The sequence below is a fragment of the Anopheles coustani genome, chromosome 2, assembly GCF_943734705.1.
Source record: "Anopheles coustani chromosome 2, idAnoCousDA_361_x.2, whole genome shotgun sequence".
In the NCBI taxonomy this organism is placed as follows: domain Eukaryota; kingdom Metazoa; phylum Arthropoda; class Insecta; order Diptera; family Culicidae; genus Anopheles; species Anopheles coustani.
In genome coordinates this window covers 68324335-68343962 of record NC_071289.1, presented here as the reverse complement: position 1 = coordinate 68343962, position 19628 = coordinate 68324335, and the positions used below count along the sequence as shown (strand labels likewise).

Sequence of the window (19628 nt, the reverse complement as noted above, 5' to 3'; positions counted from 1 at the left end):
AATCTGGTCGAAAGGCGGTCGGCGTGCCACCATCGGACAGGTGGCACAAACAGTGATGTTTGCATGACTCCTCCTCACACCCCGCGGGGCGTCTCCGTCGAACCGTCGCTGTACGTTGCCTTTGCGCCGGAGCGCAATACCCTAAAGCTACCGATAAGACAGTCCGATCAAGATGTGAACCGGCCGACAAGTGATCCATTACGATCCCTTACCCGCAAGAACGCTGGGGGGAGCAGGAGGAAGCGTGGTAAGAAAAAGCACGTTAGATTAAACTCAATCTCAGATGTTGCGGTTACGTTACGGGTGTAGAGTGCGATATGGATGAATTGGCACACTGGCGGCACCAGAGCAGAGCAGACGCACTCGTCTGAGTCGCATCGGGCACATCCTTGGGTGCGCGTGCGCCCCTCAACCAGCGTCGAAAGCGTCGAAGGGTAATCGAAGGCGGAAGTCCGGCGGAGTGGCGCGAACGCGGCGGTACGGATAGTCGGATCGGTGGTTGTGGTGGGCAACCCGTTTATAATTTTACTCTGCAACCAAAAACCGAACCGCCCGTGTGTCACGGCTGACAGTTGCGATCGAGCAACACCAGCGGCCGGGTGTTGGTGTAATTACATCTCGCGTAGCTCGTGCTCACTTGCGGTGGTCGTGTAACGAAAGTCAAATCGGTTCCCACGGGGAAACATGAAACACGGACGTCAATCTCGGAATCGGGTGGCCATCGAATGGGTTTCGCAGACAAAGATGAGTGAAAATGACGGATTAACTGCAAGTCGTGCGTAGTTTGTTCAACGGGTAACAAAGCAACCTGTAAAGCTGCCGTGGATGAAAACATAACAATCCTCTCGAAATGGAGCAGCTGATCAAGGAAGGCGTGTGGTAGCAGCATGTTGTAAACCGTGCTACAGTGGAATACAAACGTTATTGAAATTGTGGCAATTTAAAACAGTGAGCACAAGTGCAAAAAAGCGGAAAGAAAACACAAAACTGCGATAGTTGTCCTAGTATCTTAATTAATTATTCGCAAGCCCTTGTTTGCTCAATAAAGTAAAAGAAAAAGAAAGTGGAAGTGTAACGGGATCCCGAAAGTGGACAAATTTGATGGGCGACGTGGCGACCACAGCAATTGCCCATCGCCGTCAACGCCCGGGCTGCCGTCGTCTGTCTCCGCTGCGGCCAATCGATTTAGTCGGGTTTGGACCTATAAATATATAATGGCACTGTTCAATAAACTGCTGTTCAGCAAGAAAAGAAGTACAACCTCAGCGTCACAGAAAACAAGCCCCGGGTGAGTAGGCACAAAAGTCTTTAAAGCCTTCCTATCACATTTTTACCATTTTTCATTTGCACAGTTACGTCGGCGAGGTTTAGTTTCCTCTGGGTTTATTATGCTCTATTTGTAGTAAACTTTTTGCTGGTTCAGCATGGCTTCGGTTGAAGCGACCACACACGACACGCACGGTTTGGCATTATGGAAGGATTGGAAGGTACAAGAATTGTACTACGATCGATATGAGCGAAGTAAAATGCCTATTGATCCTATGAACGTTTTTTAAGCGTCTTATATAAGCAAAACCTTGAACGAACCTTTGGAGGGGTGTAAATGACAAGAAAATGTCACTTTCACTAGCTCGCTATGGCCCTGTGTGATGCGAAGAGTCATGCAAAATATGTGTTAATCATTTGAACATCTTTATTTTCCTTTATATTATGAGAGACTGATGATCAACATCGGGAAGGATGAATGTCATTATTGATGTACTTTACAACAGACAAATCAAATTGAACGGTCTATAAATGGATCAGAATAGGAAAGAAAATACTGGCTCTTAAGTATTAAATTTCAATTCGTCTTATAATATAATTGTCCTCGTTAATTTTCGTTGAAAAAACTGTTATTCCATCGATCCGACTGTCTATTTTCTTTTGATATACGTGGGATCCGTGCGAAAAGTTCATGACATTCTACCAGCCCAAGATAAGAATTAATCAAACGCAGGTGCGCAACTGAATTAAAATAGCTTTACATGACGCACACGGAAGCTGTCTCCTCGGGAGATGCTATCGTACGCCCGACCATCGTAACACCGAACCAACATTCCTGCGTGATAAGGCCGAAAACATGACACTCATAGCATAAGAAACCGTTGACCTATCACGCAGGAACATCCCTTCCGAATGTTGTTTGTTTGTTCGGGCCTCGAAATTTCATCTTTTTTCGGCCCCCTTAATCTGTTACGAATGCTGTGCGAATTTGTTTCGATTGGTAAACACTCTTTTTTCCCGCGAATATAAGCATGTGATAAGCCAGACAAAAATTGACCGTCCGTTATTTATCATCAACCGCGCGTCTCAAGAGTGTGGAACACAAGAAGCAAACATCATGATGATGTATGCGACCCATCGAACCATCAACCGTTCCCCCCCTCCCCCTCCCTTTTTCTGGTTGGGGCGTGTGGGGTGTTCTTCTCGCGGGGTGTTGACTTTCGGCGCGGCTACGATGACGCTCCCCGAGTCACGAGAATCTATCCGTTCTTGTCTCGCCGGCCGGTGACTATCTCCTTCCGGCTTGCGGCGCCCTGGGGCAACATGTTGTTCTTTGCCCCCCAGGCCTAGACCGGCACAGCTTTGAGGGGTTTCCCGTATGTGTGTAGGGGGATTTTTTGCCTTTTGTCCGGTGGTTTATTTTCCCTTTAGGGGTGGGTGGGTGCCCGATAAACGCCAAAGATAAAGGTTTGCTCAAGAAGACGTGCGTCTCGCGGTCAGGTGCCCTTTGCCTCAAACGTATGGTTTTGTTACATGCGTGACGAACTAAACCGTTTCCTAGTTAGACTATAGTATTGGAAATCTATGTAGTCCTTATTTATCCAATGTAACAAAAAAAAACATGGAAATATCCCCTTTTTTCACACAAAGGAGAGAAAACATTTACCTTTCGTCCACTTATCATGTCCACGTGAAACCCCAAGCCAGGAAAGTTGTTCAAACGTTCCAGATGGCGGCCGAAAGGTCTCCCGCGATCAGTCACCTGTGATCCGCGCAGGCTCACCTTTTTTCTTCCGTCTTCGATTCAACAATAACAAACCTTCAAAATGTGCCGAAAAGCAGCAAAAGCGAAAAGAGGGGAAGAAAAATAGCAACCGACCGGATATTCGCGCTCGAATGTCAACGTCTGTGTGCGTGCGTGACCGACGCACGGGCGCCCAAGAAGTACCCCGTCCTCTCTCTTGCAAATTCCCAAACCCCCACACTCACCGACTAGCGATCCTTCCTTGCCATCGTTCGGTCGGAAGGTGGCCATCAGTGTCATCCGCACGTCGTCGGTCTGATCGCGGGGCGTCGTGTGGTCGTTGTACGGGAACCGACAAATCACGTGCTTTTGCTACCACGCCCCATCACATCCACCCATTCTCTCGCGGGAAACTCCTCCGATCGTCTTCGATCGCGTCGTGATCGGTTTTTTTTCTTGTCGTTTTGCTCCTTGTCCTCTCCACGGATCCGCGGATGGACAGATCGTTCCCCTGTTTTGCATTGGGTACGTTTATTTGTGGTGCACACTTTTCTGATTGCTCCACCATGTGCTGAATATATATATACTCTTCCAACCCCCCGTGCCTAAGGGTCAGTTTCGTGTTGATTTCGTGTGCTGTTTACCGCGATCGCGGGCGCGAACTGATGGTTATAGTAGCGTCTGGTGTGTGCGTGTTTTTTACATTTTTTATTTGCACGATGCTAGTATTTTTAGAGCAACGAAACCGAAATGCGTCTATGCTGGCTCTAGCAACTACTACTAAGAGGGAGATGTATTTTTGGAGGCGTAGAGGAACAATGAGTGCCAAGAAGATCAATCGATTTATCCCTTTCTGTTAACAGTCCATCGAGGGTCAAGAGCAGACGAACAGAGTCTAGTCAATCGTCGTATGCACCAGACGCCACTGACGCCTTGTGCAATACACTTCCGTGTGGCGTCATCGAATGACGAACGAATCCCTTCGATGTTGATTACATGATGTGGATCGGGATGATTGAGTATCGTCCTGCGTCATTGGATACGATCGTGTCCCTTTGAAGGGAGCGTGTTTGTTTCATTCGACATCGCATTCACCTGTTGTCTGTTGCGCTTTTATGAATGGAAGCACGACGAATCCTGGCTACCAACACACGAGTGATCGAGGGTGTAGTCCTTATTCTGTCAGATGCAGCCCGCCATGTAGCATACCGAAGGACAACGTGTTAATACGCTGACTGCCAATGATCCTCACAGTGGGTGACACGAAATTCATTGGGAATATTTTTCTAAATTTATTTATAAAATAAATGCTTGGACTTGTTTTTGATCCAATAACACAATATTAATGCAATATTATATGCAATATTATATTGCAAGTTCCGAATTGCTTGTCACCCACTATTGCCATTACTTAAATCTATAATCTATTCTCGTGTTCTCTAAGCATTATGGTTTTTAATTCGAAACTTAAATTAATGGGAATGAAAATATCTGCTCGAACATCAGAATATGGAATGATATGCCATAAAAAGGAAATAATTTTCGTGTGTAAAGCTGCTAGAAGACGGATGCAATCTTCCAATGCAAATTTTAAAAAATGGTACAAAAACTAATCATGAATAAAAAACAAACATGCCAATATTTGCCGCACTTAATAGGAGAAGGATAAGTTCAACCTAGCTTCGTTGGAAACAAATTCTCCCTTGGTTGAATTGTAACAGTTAGATAGTCTGTAGTGTAATGGCGGGAAAGTTTTGTCGCTAATTCATACAATTTCATTCATACAAATAAAAAACCAACTTCTTTTTCGTCATTGCGCGCATTAAGTTTTGCGTAAAAGTGTGAAACTTTGCCGTAGACCTGTTGTCTCCTGTTTCGCAAAAGCACGCTCGCCACACAGACGTTTTGATGATCGGCTGGGTCGAAAAGCAAACAACCAGAGTCACGAGATTCGTCAAGCAAACGTTCCATTTTCACCTTACTCTACCGAGGACCTTCGGGGGGCGAAGCAAAAAGGTACACATGCTCCCGTTGGCCGTGTCTTAAGCGACCCGGTGTTAATTACTTCTTTCGCCGTACGGTCGTCACTCGCCGGTCACAAGACTGCCGTCGCCATCACGAAAACGCGCGTGGTCAACACGGTGTGCTATTTCCTTGCGTAATGAAACCACCGACGGAGCGGAATGTGAACGGGGAAATCCGGGAGATACTCCGTGGGGTAAGATATCGGATCGCGAATTGCCCTCGTCAAAATTCGAAGGGGACATAGGTGGTGCCCCAGAAGACGCTAGGATTTCGCGTTGTCCGCAATATCACCGTCGTGCTGTGTGCATCTCGTGGTGACAATCCGAAGAGGAAATAAATGTTCAGTAAATTTAGTGATACCATACCGAAGGGGTGAGTACGAGGGGTTATGGGATAGACGACTCTTGTTTGGATGAAAAATTGTTTCAATTTTCCGCTCTTCAAACAGGTTAAAGTACGCACAACGAAGAATGTAGTTGCAATATGCACCTGAATGATCGCCCATGCATGGTCGCATGATCCAATTAGGATGCAACCGAATCACCCCCGACACGATCATGTCTTAGTCGTGTCTGGTCGGTCCCAAAATAGGCCAATGCCGTAAAGGGAGGATCGGTTGCATTTTTAAATTCTTTGTCGGTGGGTTTTCATTCATTCGCCCATTCATTAATGACTGCAAGTGTAAAGACGAATCCCTGTATGCAATGATGCATCTCAATGTCGTCCATTGTTGCAGCGAGTGTACTGCACTCCACACAAGCATCTGCGAGTGTTTGCGTGTGAAAAAATTGGTGAATGACATGTACTTAATGTGCTTTTTGGTCATGTGCTACCATTGTCGTCGTTGCAACGTCCGCGGCATCACCTGGGTCGGTTGGATAAAACCACAGCCTCCACACATGTTTATCAGCCCAACTGTGGCACGGTTGGAATAAGACAAGGGAGCTTTTATTTTTATTCATTTTCCTTTTCAAGTTTAAAAAATATATTTAATAAAACGCTTCATTACAATTGTAACATTATTTGCCTAACACGTGTACTTTTGCCTACTATGAAAACAAACTAATTTATTGTTGTTTTGATGTTATGGTTTTGTAAAAATTTAAATGTTGAATCGTATTTTGTAAAGCGTGCAACTTTCCATATAATTGTTATCTGCACTTGAAGACATCAAATGATTTTTTAGCTATTGTGCATTAATGCCAAGGAGGTGACATATTTTTCTACGCAAGAAATAATGATGAATCAAACCAAACCGAACATTAAATCAAATGATGCGCAGAATTTTCTGACCCTTGCTTGAAACTATTAAAAAAAAAGCAAGTAATGAATATAATGTGGTTTGGTAATAGGAAGTATATTAATTGTTTTAATAATTGAAAATTAAACAGTAATTTGTTATATTTAAATAGAAAGCATTGGTGTATAAGAACTGTAGTCTTTCGTAAAAATAGATAAATATGTTAAATAATTGTTGACCAAACAGCATGGCACAGGCAGATTACCTAATCAAACACAGTAATCTTATCGGGACAACGCACTTTGGTGAACCTTAAATGCGCTGCGACGGCGCAACACTATCATCTCAGGTGCGGAATTATCCCAGCAAAGCTATTTATTGCTTTCTTGGCACGCTTTAAATAGCATAAACATGCAATGAAAAACAATCTTTTCTATTCTACCGTGGTTTTTTTTCCCTCTGCCGAGACTCTAACCATCTGGTGGAATCTGATTTATTGTTGACATCCCCAAAAGCCAGGCCGATCGTCGCCCCCCTTTCAAGTGGAGAATGACCGCGAATTGTCGTAAACGGTAAGCTGAGGCTTCCACCGTTGTTTGCACTAATCCGGTGTCCGCTCGGTTTCGTTCGGCCCGGAAGGTGCTACTAGGTGAGATAATTGTTGCAAAGTACCGTACCGCCGGTATGCGTACGTGTGGGTGTTTGCCTCCCGGTTGTTTAATTTAATTTAAAAACGAATAAAAATTGTAGAATAAAATTGTGTATATCTCTGTTTACAGCCAGTCACGGGGGGAAACGGTAGAATGTACTTAAATTGACCGCCACGTGACGGGTAGCTGACGTTATGATGCATGATTTTTGTTGGGGTTTGTTTTTTATCGGCGAGCTTATTATCTTTACAATATATTTTTATCGTTGACGAGCATTCCATTTTTGTTTCCCCGTATCTAAATATCACCGTTTGGCATGTTTGGACGAGTCAAACAGTCTGCTTGTGAAAAAAATGAAATATAAGTACAAGCTTAAGGCGGGAGGGTAAGTGTTCCAACCAACGAGACATAGCGACTCCGATACCGGACGCGTGACCACCACCGGCAGTCCATTAGTCATTTAGATAAGGAGAGTGGATGTTACTAATCTCGAACCGTTGCAAATTGCTGATGCCGGCGTCAAGAAAAAAGAAAGAAAAGTGTCAAACGCCTGTTCGTTGATAGATCACCCTCCTACTTGTGAGGAATGTAATGATGGTTGTTAGTTGGTTTGGGGTTTACTAATTTTGGTTACTTGATTGTACTTAATCAAAACTACCTGTTCATTCATATATTAGTTTGCTTGTTTACTTGGTTGTGTATTTATTTTATTCGTTGTAGTAAATTCGTTGTTCTTCAAATTTCCAAAATCTACTAAGATCGTTACGTAGTGCAAGAAATTGTTGTATTGTGTTTCTGATGCCAGGATTCAATTTTATTGTAGCTTTAATTTGTTTTGTACCGCTTAACCTCGGGCTTCCGAGCCTATCAATCACTGGGATTAAACTGTAGCCGGCTCCTTATCGCTGGATCGGTGATCGGTTTTGATAAAGCTATTTTTTAACTAAGTCTAAGTCAACGCTCGTCGAAAATGGAGAGAGGAAGGGGGGGCTAATCCTTCGCGAAAGGGAGAAGCGTTGTGAGGTAAAAAGTCATGTGACTTGATGAAGGAATTCCGCGTGACTTTGGAACGCGGACCTGGCCAAAGTGTTGTGAGTGTCGCGTGTGTGTAGCGGTCACGCTTTATGCGATTAGTGTGCGATAGGGGCTACAATATCCGCATTGGCTTATCTTACGGGAGATTTTCGCTATATTTTTGTGAGGATGGCTGAACTTTATCGGAGGCATTCTCCTGCTTCCACCGTTGGATGGCTCTTGTTGATGATTACGGTAAAGGTTTCGGTGTGGAAAGGGCGGCTGTCGGTGTGTGCACCTCATCATGCACGTCAGGGACGTACCTGGACCCCTCACGAGGAACCAATTATAGGATCAAGGTTTAACACTTCACCATAATCTTCCAATCGCGGATAAGAAGTCCGCTCCAAAGAATCGAATATTGACGATAATATGTCTGCTACTCGTTTGCCTTTTCGGATGGGATTGATAAAAAATAAATCGGTAACGTTTCCATTAGGTCACTCTGGGCACGTGCTGCGAGCTGTTGCCTCGTAATTGCAATCATAACTTTCATCCTCGTTTATGGTTTGACTTGCTGTAATCTCAATCAACCGAGCGATAATCCGGCCTGAGCTGTGCACACCTTGCTACCAGGCCGGACGGAGCATATCTATTCTACAATCCTGGTAATAAACGCCCATTGATCTGATGGCAGACACCTGATAGATCGAGCGACGGTGGTCGTCGTAATGACCTAATCGGGGGCCCTCTGTTCTGTGCTGGGAGTTGCTGGGTGGCGTGGTCTTATCATGGCCGTACTTGAGAGTTGGTCAGATTTTTATGGAAAGCTCTAAAGCAGCATTATCGGATAAATTGGGTTACGGGGTGGTAAACCACTTCCTACCTGTAGCCGGTAGAGGTGTGCCTTGTGAATCATTCGATGTGATTTATTCTTATGAATCATTCATTGGAGATCGGTGAAACTGCAAGCATTCATGAATGTTTATGAATCTCTCATGTATAGATCAAGACTGGTAAAAAGAGAGATCGGTATTAGTTCTAAAAATGTTTACAAACATATTCATTATGTAGGAGATCTTTTATACAATCTCTTTAACTAAATAATCACCAGAAATTCTAGATCACAGTGTTCTGACCCGGGGCCTCTCGGATTTTGGAGTAAAATAATATCCCAAGTATTTGTATTTGAATTTATATTTGTATTTAGAATCTTATCGGTGTCTGCTGCAGGCTTCACGCTGTATAGTATCTTCAATCTAAGTGACATACAATGTTACAAAATGTCTCACTTCCTTGTTCAATCAGTGAAATATATTTTTTTTCTGTCACACAAACTTTAAAAGTAACATACTAAATTAAATTCTTTGCTCCCTTTTTCTCCCGTAAAGACAATTTCCATTCAGTGCCGATCAAGTACGCATTTTGGTGTTCAAAGAGTGTGATCTGCGTGGCCGAAAGCTCCTGTTCGATTCGAGTGCCCTCGAGAAGGTGTCGTCGGATGGCAATAGTGCAGCGTACGCCAGCGAGAATCATCCGGCAGCGATCCCCCAGGTGCAAAAGTGTGACCATTGCAACGTTGTGTATCGGGTGCGTAAGGTGAGTAAGGGTGGGTTTTTTTTCATGTGATCGAAAAAAAATACAATTCCGCTCTCGCTCTCTTCAGCAAAGTGACCCCAGGAGCGATGGGACGACGAAGGAGGAGATCAAACAATTCGAAGAGATGATCTTCGGTTCGGCTCCGATTGCGTTTCGTGGTAGCAGCTTCAAGGTGCACTGGATGAAGACGCCCAAAACTTTGATGTGCTCGCTGGTGTTTCCGGCTCCCGTGCCTAGCGGGGCGAAGAAATCATCCGTGTCGACCTACCCCGGATCGGAGTTGTTTATAAACGCCTCCAGCGGAGGCCACGGCATCGGGAGTAGCACCGGTGGCGTCGACTTCAATCCTTCCGTGAGCGATCTCAGTTCGCTCGGAACGGGATCGTTGCACTCGTTCACCGTTTCTTCCTCGACCGCCACCCAGCACGACCCGTCGCTATTGCACCGACATAGACCGGTGATTCCGGCGGAGTTTTACGATCGGTTCGATCGATTCGCCGACCTGCGCCACTCGTCCAACAGTGGCATAGATTCGGGGTACGGAGGAACCGACCCGTGGGCACTGTCTTCCAGCTCGTCGCGGCACCCAAACTCGTCCTCGCACCGGAGCAGCCTATCGTCGATTTACAGCGACTTCGATTGCCTCCGGCGGATGAGTGCGGACAACTTCAGCATGGACATTCCACCGTCACCGAACTGCGTCAGTCTCGAGGGCTGCCATTCGCACGGAAGCTTTCATCGGCGGGTGGGGAAGAACCTCTCGACGTCGTTCGAAACGCGCCACACGATCGCCGATCACGTTGGTAACTTGGATGAGCTGGGGCAGCTGATGTTGGCGAGTGGCGCAGGGACAACCCACCACGGGCCTGCCGGTAGCCGGCGCAATAGTGAAACGATCGAGTTAAACAGGCGGAAGGCACTGAACGGTGAGCTGCTCTCGACGGCCACAAACTACCAGGGGAAGGCACCGAGCAAACGACTGCGGCTAGGAGTGGCCGTATGCGTGCGACTGAACGAAACGATGCTGCAGGACACGGATACGTTCTGCTCCGAGCACATGACCGTGTTTGAATCGATCCTGTGTCGGGTACGGGTGGCCGTCGAGAAGGCTTACATCAAATGGAAATTTTTTCTTCAGGTATGAATAATTCTTCTTGCCGCAAAGAGACATTTGTTCACTCATGCCGCTTTTTTTTCCTCCCAATAGATAATGCTTGGAGCGTGGCATTCGACGCAACAGTGGTTGAACGATCTCTTTACGGCACCCCGGTTGAGTAAGCCCGTCTGGTTGACACTCAGCTGCAGTAAGCTGACCGATCGGACGCTCGCCGACCTGGCTAGTACCTTCATGAACGATCTGTGTTCGTTGCTTTCGTTAGCTGATACAAAGGATACAAATTTGTAAGTATCTTCTCCACGAGATGGATGGAATGATATATAACTGAAAATAGATAATTGGAAATTTACATATTGTTTCAGTTTCATTAGCACAGTCATCACGGCCGTCCTAACGCACCATCTCGGTTGGGTGGGAACGATCGCCGCCATGACGGCCAGTGACGACGCCGGCTTCTCCGGTAGCAAGCTTGATCTGATCCGGCGAGAAAAGGAGCGTATGAACGAAATCACCGCCAATCATCCGTACAGCGTGCTGTGGGCACAGCTGGGCGATCTTTACGGAGCCGTCGGCTACCCGACAAAGCTCTCGAAAACGATCATCTGCGGTAGCTCCCAGTTGGGCAACACGCTCGAGAAGTTGTTGAATGTACTGTCGTACTTTATACGTTGTTCCGAGATCAAGCGAACCGTGTACGTCGAGGCGTTCGATGAAGCGAACATTAGAACGGCATTCATATCGCAGCGTGAGCAGCTCGCGAGCGGAAACGGGTGCAGTGAACCACCGATGGTGGGAGGTCAGGAAAAGGATGCCAAAGGCATACCAAAGGAAACTTCCGCTTCAAGTTTGCTGCTAAAACCATCGGGGCCACTTCCACGAGCGGCGTCGTCCAGCAGCGGGATGGTTCGATCGACAACGCTCATGAAAAATCTCGCCTGCTTGGCCCCGGGTGAAGGTGGGGAGGATGTCGGGCTGCAAGACGATGCACCGGGACGAAAATTGTCGGTGGCAGCTGGCAGTGAGGAAGTGCAGAAGGCACTCAAAAAGAACGTGATGAATGACATTCCAAACGTGCTGGTCTACCGGGACTCACGGTTCGTGCGGCAGGAGCTACGGATAGGGAACAAGAGCATGGACACCGGGCTCGTAATGAATGCCCGTGAAAAGCAGTACCTTGAGGCGCGCTATCAGATCGGAAAGGTGGATCACGCGGCGGAGCTGGCGGAGGAAGCGTTAGCGTACGAGGGCCAAAACGCTGACGCTGATTGCGAGTCGGTCCGGCTGTCCTACCTCATTACGGAGAACAGCTTGGGCGCGCAGTCGGCCACCGTGGAGCCACAGCAGCGTTTGATTTGGGGCGTGGAGAAAACCAAAGAAGGAATCGCCTTTGAACAGCTCAAATACATCCATTTGCTTCGCGGTGATTACAACGTGGTGAAGGATTCGCCCGGCGAAAAGGAAAGCGACACGAAGAACGGCAACGAGGTCGTGTTTGTGCTCGGTGAGAACGAGATGCTTAAGGACATCCATCGGAAGCCGGGACAGCAAGGTGGTCATCCCTCTTCTTTTGTGCCAGCGCTCGGTCAACCGCTGAAGCACTGCTGCCGACAGAAGATTAACAGTTTCGACAAGTATCGGCAGATAGCGGTTAACTTTTTAAATCGTAACTTGCCCGCAAATCAACATCTGCTGGACCAGAGTACGAAGGAGCATCTGGAGCGGAATCGAGCGGATTGCTTTCTTGCCGCGGTTGCCGAAAAGGAGCAGACGGCGGGAAAGGGTGATGCGCAAGAGTGCGACGTTTGCCATCAGATACCCACGATCGTATGCCTGCAGACGCCAACGAACGCGTCCGAGATGGAATTTTTGGAAGATTTAACACTATGGAAAAATTGTCCACAAGATGCGCCGCCCAAAAATAGCGACAGGAGGGTTGCAGAGAAGGAGCCCGTATCCGGTCGTACCCCCAGCTCCTCGATGCTGTCCCATGAAAACATTCCTCAAATCGTACTGTCACAGCATCACATGGACACGCTGGACGAAAACGACGAACTGCGAGCGAAACATCCGGGCAGTGTCCTCAAGCTTGTCGATATTCCCTTTCCAAAGGGAATGCGAACGACCGGATCTGGAAACGATGAGAATAACAACAGTAGCGGTAATTCCAACGGTGGTGTCGGTTGTTCCGGTGGTGGAACCAGTGCCAACAGTGGTAGTTCTGGTAGCTCAGGTAGTGGTGCCGGTCATCATCATTATCATCATCATCATCATCATCATCACGTGAGTGATTCTACCGGCGGCGGCACCAGTGGAGACAAGACTGACAAGGGATCTCGATACTTCCGGGCCGGTTTTATGCCATCTCTGTTTAGCTGCATCACTGACCACTACATGCCGGACATGGTGCTGCAGGGCACGACCGCTCCGCCGTCAAAGTGGGAAGCGACACTGAAGCGGGACCTCAACCTAGCGGCACGGTTTACGCTGTACGAGCAACACCTGACGGAGAATAATGCCATCGTGGCCAACATGGACACGCACGAGGTGCGGCTCCATTCGTCGCAGTCCCAGGTCGACGGTGATATTGTCGGCATGTCGCAGCGCGTTTCGGCCATGCTGGAAGCAGTGAATGCGATGTGGTCGGCAGGAATATCAGCGTATCAGGTAATAAGGAATGATTTTTTTTACGTTTCTTCAGATAGCGTATAAAGGATTGCAATAAAGTCCATAAATACACATTGAACATTGGTAGACTTTAAATTCGACATAAGTTATCTCACGGTCAGTCCGTACGATAACTCTTTCTATTACTAAAGATATCCTGAACAACATTTTCCCGAAGTTTTCACGTATCTATCCGCTTCTTCTATTCTACTTCACAGTGTATGGCGTTTATCGAATCGAAACTGCGCGAACTGTACCTGCAGTCGGAAACGATCGCCAGTGTGATGCTGGCGACGGACTTTTGCACCACCAACTCCATCACCACCGCCATGGACATCACTGCCAACGATATGGAGCTGCTGCTATCGGTCGCCTCCGTCCACACGCCCGAGGCATCCAAGCGGTACCGGGTGTTGATGCGTTAAGATAAGGGGGACCTGGCGCGGAAAAGACGCGCGCGTTGTCGTTTGAGCTTGAGATTTTGTTGTAATATAAATGTGATATTAGTGTTAGTCAAGAAAGTGAACGGCGTAATTCAGGGATGATAGTATCGATATGGAATCGAAAGGAATGTAGCAGAACGCCATGCGATTTTTTTTTTGCATTGTGCAATTGAAGTATTCCGTCACCGAGCGGCGGAGGTAGAGGCCATCCGGAACCGGTGAATGATATTGCATATGCTCTCTCTCTCTCTCACACACACACTGTCTTTCTCCTTCCGTACATCGTAACGATGTACCAGACGATTATTGTAAAACAATAATGATGGAAGCCGTGTGTGTTAAGAATTGTGAATTATGTTAAATGAATTGCAGAGCAATAAGCGCGCCTTGACCTATTACTGATGCAATCCAGACGGCAAATGGCCGGACGGACTAGGTTGTGGCCACGATATGATGGTTAGTGAATTCAGTTTAGGCAAACGCTAGATGATAGGGAGTAGTAAGACGTAATCTAAGGTTAAGACTTTTCCCCTCGACAATACACTGTCGCTAATTGTGTTAGCATACTGCTGCCCGGTGGCCAGTAAAAGCAGATGAAGGAAAACGAAAACGCCAGTGAACTAAGATATTTATTGACACGAAACTAGCAATAAACTCTTTGTACGAAAAGCAATGTTGAAATATCACTAACCGCTGTTTGTTGGTTTATTTTACATGAAATAGAGAACACAAGGAGTCGGAAGGAGTTTAAAAAATTGTCCAGGTTTTCGGTAATTTTACTTTCTAATAATTTCTTTGTTTTATTACTGACAATGGTGTTTTGTTGTATAAATATTAATATTATCTGCCACGCCATGTGGCTGTTTATGCCAGCAGAACATCCCTGGTTGGCTCAACGTCCTCGGTTTCGGCAAGGGGCAGCAACTCTTCCGGGGTTTGCGAAGACACCACCTTGGGTCCCTGATATTTGATCTCGATCACCTCAACGTATGGACTGGAAGGAGCGAAACGGATGAAATTAGCAAAAGGAATTCAATCAATATGGCCCCACATGCTTACTTTGGTTGTGGAAGATCGTCCTCGGTCGTGTCGCCGTTGAAGAGCGACTGCAAACTGGACACCAGCAGGGGCAACCGGTTGGACTCGCTGGTCGGTTCGACTTCCGGTTCCGTGTCCTCCGTCAGCGCGACCGTCGTGGGTGGTGGCGTCGTCACCTCCGCGCTTAACACCGGTGGCACCTTGGAGAGCAGGTACTTGGCGTACAGTTTCGGTTTCTCCAGCGCCTCATTGGCCATGCGCCACGGATACATCACAACGTAGCGCAGCTGGTCGGCCACGCTGGACACGGCACCGCGGGAAACGTCGTACGCGTCCTGCGCCTTCTGCTGGATTTGCTGCTTCGCCTGGTCGAGCATCTGCTCCTCGCGCTCGACCAACGATTTCTGCGCCTCGATGGCACGCGTCAGGATGGCGGCCTGGGCGACGGTGGCAGCCAGCACCACCAGCACTACCAGGGACAGTCGGAGGGACGTTGACGTTGACATTGTTGCTTTTGCGCTTCGATAACTACCGTCTCGATGGTTGACCTCGAGTGTAATGCGATCGTTTTCCGATGGCCACCTGCTTATTTATAGGCTCATTACGGGCGGGACGGGCTACCGGAAGACCGGTCTCGGGCGAAATCGACGGATAGAACCGGATACCGGAAAATCCAACCTACCTGCGGAAGGTACTTTATCGGTTGCATCGTTAGGTGCATCGCCCCACGAGTACCCGGCCCGATTCCGTTATCGGTTTCAAAAAGTCGATCACGTTGTAGACAAGGTTGACGAACGGCTTGAGTCACCAGCGATCGGGCTTGCGCTTGCCGAAGAAGCCTCTCCATCTGTTTGCCTACACACTCATGTGAAAAGCTTGAGGCTCGATGTCGCGTGGTAAGCACCAACTATCGTCGGCCACGAACCATGCGGTAGCCACATATCACGTCATCGGTGCGAACAGCACTCCACGGACAACCTCCCAGCATCATCATCATCATCATCATCATCATCGCACCCGTTTCAACACTCAAAAACGCCGGTGGAGGGAGATCTCTGGGAAGGTGTGAAAAAATACCATAAACACCGATCATTTGCTCTTTGCATAAAATTTATCACCTTATCGGTGACAAGCGTCAGTCTACGTTCGATCTTCGTCGCTACCGGAGCTGTGCGGTGCTCGGATCTCGGTCGGTGTCTAGTGTTTTGAGAGTTTGCGAAGCCACGGACGAGCGCAAGATTAACGTGAGATTCTGTTTCGATTGAAGGTTCTTTTTTCCTGCCGGTGTTTTCGCGAAAATAAAAGCCAACAAATCACACGGCCACGATGAATGGACTTATCAAAGTGAGTTGCTTCCTCGTCAGAGTTTGTTCAGTAAATAGCCGTTTTTTTTTTAAACTTCGTTAAATGCCATCCAAGCAAGCTGCAGTTTTTTTTTCCTTGCGATTCGAGTCTGTTAGAAAGTGATAGTATTGGGTAGTATAAAAATTTATGCACGGCTCAAGTTTCATGCCATCGGAGCCATTTCCTTCCAAGCTCCGTGGTTAGCATAAATTGCTTCCTGAACTTAAATATTCCACTTCACGCCCCCCCGTTTCGGAGAATCGTAAATTCTATCCCTCCGGCACCGGTAAAACTGGTCCGCTCGGCACGGAATTAAGTTGGCAATTCGTAGGATATTCGATTCAGCGGATTCGAGACAAACACGCGCTCTAATAAGAAGTCTCGTACCAACGGTTCAAACAAACCGTTAACGGGGACACATATTTGTCACCGAAAACGGATGGCACCCCCGGGTGGAATGTGGTCCTCAGCGGCGGGTAAAAGTACGCCCGGTAAACCGGTGCGCCACCGGTTAGCATTCTGTCGATAATTGAACGGTTTCACCTTCATTGCTCAACCAACCTGGTGTGCCGCTCTCCGCCTGCATTACGTTGGTGCCCGGTTTTTGCATTCAAGGCCACCGGGCTCTCCATAACCAGACCGGGCGGTAATTGGTTTTCGTCTTCGAATCGGAATCGGGTCGAAGCGATAACTCATTTGTTCAATTTGTCATCCCAGCAATGGAGAAATGCCAAGTGAAGAGCTGTTAAAATAGGTAGAAAATTATTACTTCTTTACGGTTCAAAACTTAAACAACGAGGAAGGTACGCGTTTTTCTCAGGATGCAGGAGAAGATAATAATAAGAAAAGCCATTTAAATCCGTAAGCCGCTTAAACATTGGAGCAAGAAATTATTGGAAATGGATAATATTTACACTTGAAGAACCAAAAGTTACTTGGTTTGGGCTTTTTATAAAATATAATTGAGTTGCTTCTGATCTGTAAGCTTCCCTCAATATATTTTGTAATATCGTGTATCTAGTAAAAAAAAATGGAATGAAAACATTAACAAGCGATATCGTCCAACAGGCTCTAGCGTCAATATTACTAATGTACCAAATTCAACGCCCATCGTTACAATCTCCATATTTGCATTTGCGTCCGGAGATACAAAGCCGGAGAGCAAATGTTTCCGTTTCGCACGACTGCGCAAACACAGCCGTGTGTTGGGTGAGGAAAAAAAGGGAAAAGTGTTAGATAATATTTGCTAAAACCGTCTCTCCGTCGTCGAGCTAAATGTTTGCGCACGCCATAAAGCATGATTTTTCTAGAAAGCAACCTTACAAACTACAAACCCCGCGCGGTAGATGAAACACTAATGTATCAATTTTCGGTTGCAAAAAAGCGACCATGCGCATCATGCGTCGGAGAACCGTACAAGAGGGGTTGCATCCCATTAGCACGTTGCAGCGTGCGCGAAATGTGAAGTGAAACGTCTTAAGTCGGCCGTGCAAGGAAGTGGCTAGGATTTCTTTTGCGCAACTAGTGCTAAATAGTTAAAAGGATCTCTCCGTCCGGGGCTGTTTGTTTGGGAAAGATTGTTGTTCGGTCGAAACTGGAATTATCTGGATGTGTGCCCACTATCACACAGATAGTTTTTTAATTTGAAGAATGAATCATACACTTTTGCGATTTTATCTTTCATTAATTCACATAAATCTTTACAGCTCCTGCCCATCCTTGTTCTGGTGCTGGTTGGCCAGGGCTCTTCCGCGCCACAGGGTGACATTACAGCCGAGTATCCCAACGGTGCCTTCAACGACCCTGTGCCGAACAATGAGCACAACCAGAAGTTCCAAGACTACGCCAGCGTCCTGACGCGCTTCGACGAGTGGGTCACCGGCAAGAAGGTTCCCATTCCGGCCGATCCGGCAACCGATGCGCTCCACCAGCAGCTGCCAGCGGATGCACCGGATTTCAGCAATGTAGCGGCTCGCGTTGCTCGCGCTCCGGCCCCCTTTGACGATCCCGTGCCGCAGGGAAGCGAAGCCATCCCGGCCTACAATGCGTACATCAGCGAGCTGACGCGCTTCGATCCGGCCGTCACTGGCAAGCGGGCTCCCGTTGCCGACGGACATGCCGTCTTCAAGCGCGAAGATACCACCGATCAGGCGCTGATCAGCAAGGACAAGGACTTTGGCGAGCACATCGAGGACAAGGTGCCGGAAGCGACGGTGAGCGACCCGGCGTACGGGGACTTCATCAAGGAGCTGAAGCGCTTCGACCCGTACCTCGTCGGGCACAATGTGGAGATTCCGCACAACGCTACGGCCGACCAGGTCTGGAATAGTGGAGCGGACAAACAGTAACAAACGGTTGCAGCCAAACGGTTGTTTTGCTCATATTAGGAAGGGGGAAATGTGTGTAAATATAAGAAAAGTCATTTCATCGCCAAACATCAACTGCCTCAGTGAATAAAGTTATAAATCTACAACCTTTTAATAAAACGCTTTCAGTTACACCAGTACGAAGCAATTACAAAACGTGTTGTTCTTCTCATCACACGTTGGAAGATTTTTCACCTTAAGTAAATTCTTGTTATCTTCTAAGTTAGAACCGGCGCACATCCGGTGAGATGTGACACCAGAAGGAATTGTTAAAAGACGCTGGTGTTCCATCGACTTTCGTACCCTAATCAATCCATAAATGCTAGTTTAATGAAATTTCCTTTTCCTAAAACTATTTGATGTAATACAATATCATGATGTCTTGAACAGGAAAGGAATTCCCGATGCTGTTCATCGTCTTTGGCGTGTCTTTATAATTCATAAATTTTTCAAATGCCTCTGTTGTACACATGATTTATGATTGATACATTTTTTGATCGTTGTCCAAAATGATGGAAACTTGGCGAAATTGGCTGGAAGAGGACTGTCATCGCTTAAAGCTTTGCATAAGCTAAAAGCTTCCTTTTTTGCGTTGCGCCTGAAGGTTATGCAATGCAAACTTACATGTAACCGAGGAGCCACACGTAAGCGAACGAACGCGTATAACGAATTTTTTGGCCCGAGCTTTTTGCGGCAATCGCTGTATACCATATTTATAACAGTTGGTCTGTTTTTTTTACCCGTACATGGAAGGGGAAGAATGCCCAAAAAATTCGCTCGACTTTTTCTGTGCGCTAGCGAACGTTCGCTCGAATTCTGAGCACCGAACGTGAACCGAAGGAAGGAAAGAGAAATCTATCATTAGAGCGAGAGGCATTGCTGACACACGGTAAGCTCCAGCCGCTCGAAAAAACGTTCGTTCGGTGTAAAAAGCTTCACGTGTGGCTCCTCGGTAAACAACGTGGAAACAAACCGAAAAATGGACTATATACAAGCAGCCTATTGGAAGTTGCCCACAGTGGGTACTGAAATATAAGCTGCGATTTCTTAATTCAGAGTAAGTAAAAATATAGTATAGTAAAAATATTTCCTCATAGCTGACGCGCTGACGTGACACA

The 19628-nt window shown here is 47.0% G+C and overlaps 3 protein-coding genes across 4 annotated transcripts; 2 read left to right on the top strand and 1 right to left on the bottom strand.

Moving 5' to 3' along the window:
- Positions 1–1075: 1075 nt before the first annotated feature.
- LOC131267583 (uncharacterized) lies at positions 1076–14484 on the top strand. The gene is made up of 6 exons (XM_058270491.1): positions 1076–1288; positions 9331–9531; positions 9623–10676; positions 10746–10939; positions 11018–13319; positions 13538–14484. Exons 1-6 carry the CDS (start codon positions 1215–1217, stop codon positions 13742–13744), a joined length of 4032 nt encoding a protein of 1343 aa, XP_058126474.1. The 5' UTR covers positions 1076–1214; the 3' UTR covers positions 13745–14484.
- A 142-nt stretch (positions 14485–14626) lies between these two features.
- LOC131264887 (uncharacterized) lies at positions 14627–15306 on the bottom strand. The gene is made up of 2 exons (XM_058267153.1): positions 14822–15306; positions 14627–14756 (listed from the first exon to the last, which is right to left on the bottom strand). The coding sequence occupies exons 1-2, from the start codon at positions 15304–15306 to the stop codon at positions 14627–14629; spliced, it is 615 nt and encodes a 204-aa protein (XP_058123136.1).
- Positions 15307–15978: 672 nt separating this feature from the next.
- On the top strand, positions 15979–18531 carry LOC131265648 (uncharacterized). 2 transcript variants are annotated; one of them, XM_058267933.1, is made up of 3 exons: positions 15979–15989; positions 16068–16144; positions 17851–18531. In XM_058267933.1, the coding sequence occupies exons 2-3, from the start codon at positions 16127–16129 to the stop codon at positions 18490–18492; spliced, it is 660 nt and encodes a 219-aa protein (XP_058123916.1). In that variant the 5' UTR covers positions 15979–15989; positions 16068–16126; the 3' UTR covers positions 18493–18531. The 2 variants fall into 2 exon arrangements, with proteins under 2 accessions (XP_058123916.1, XP_058123915.1); XM_058267932.1 differs by lacking the exon at positions 15979–15989 and having other exon boundaries at positions 16003–16144.
- Positions 18532–19628: the final 1097 nt, after the last annotated feature.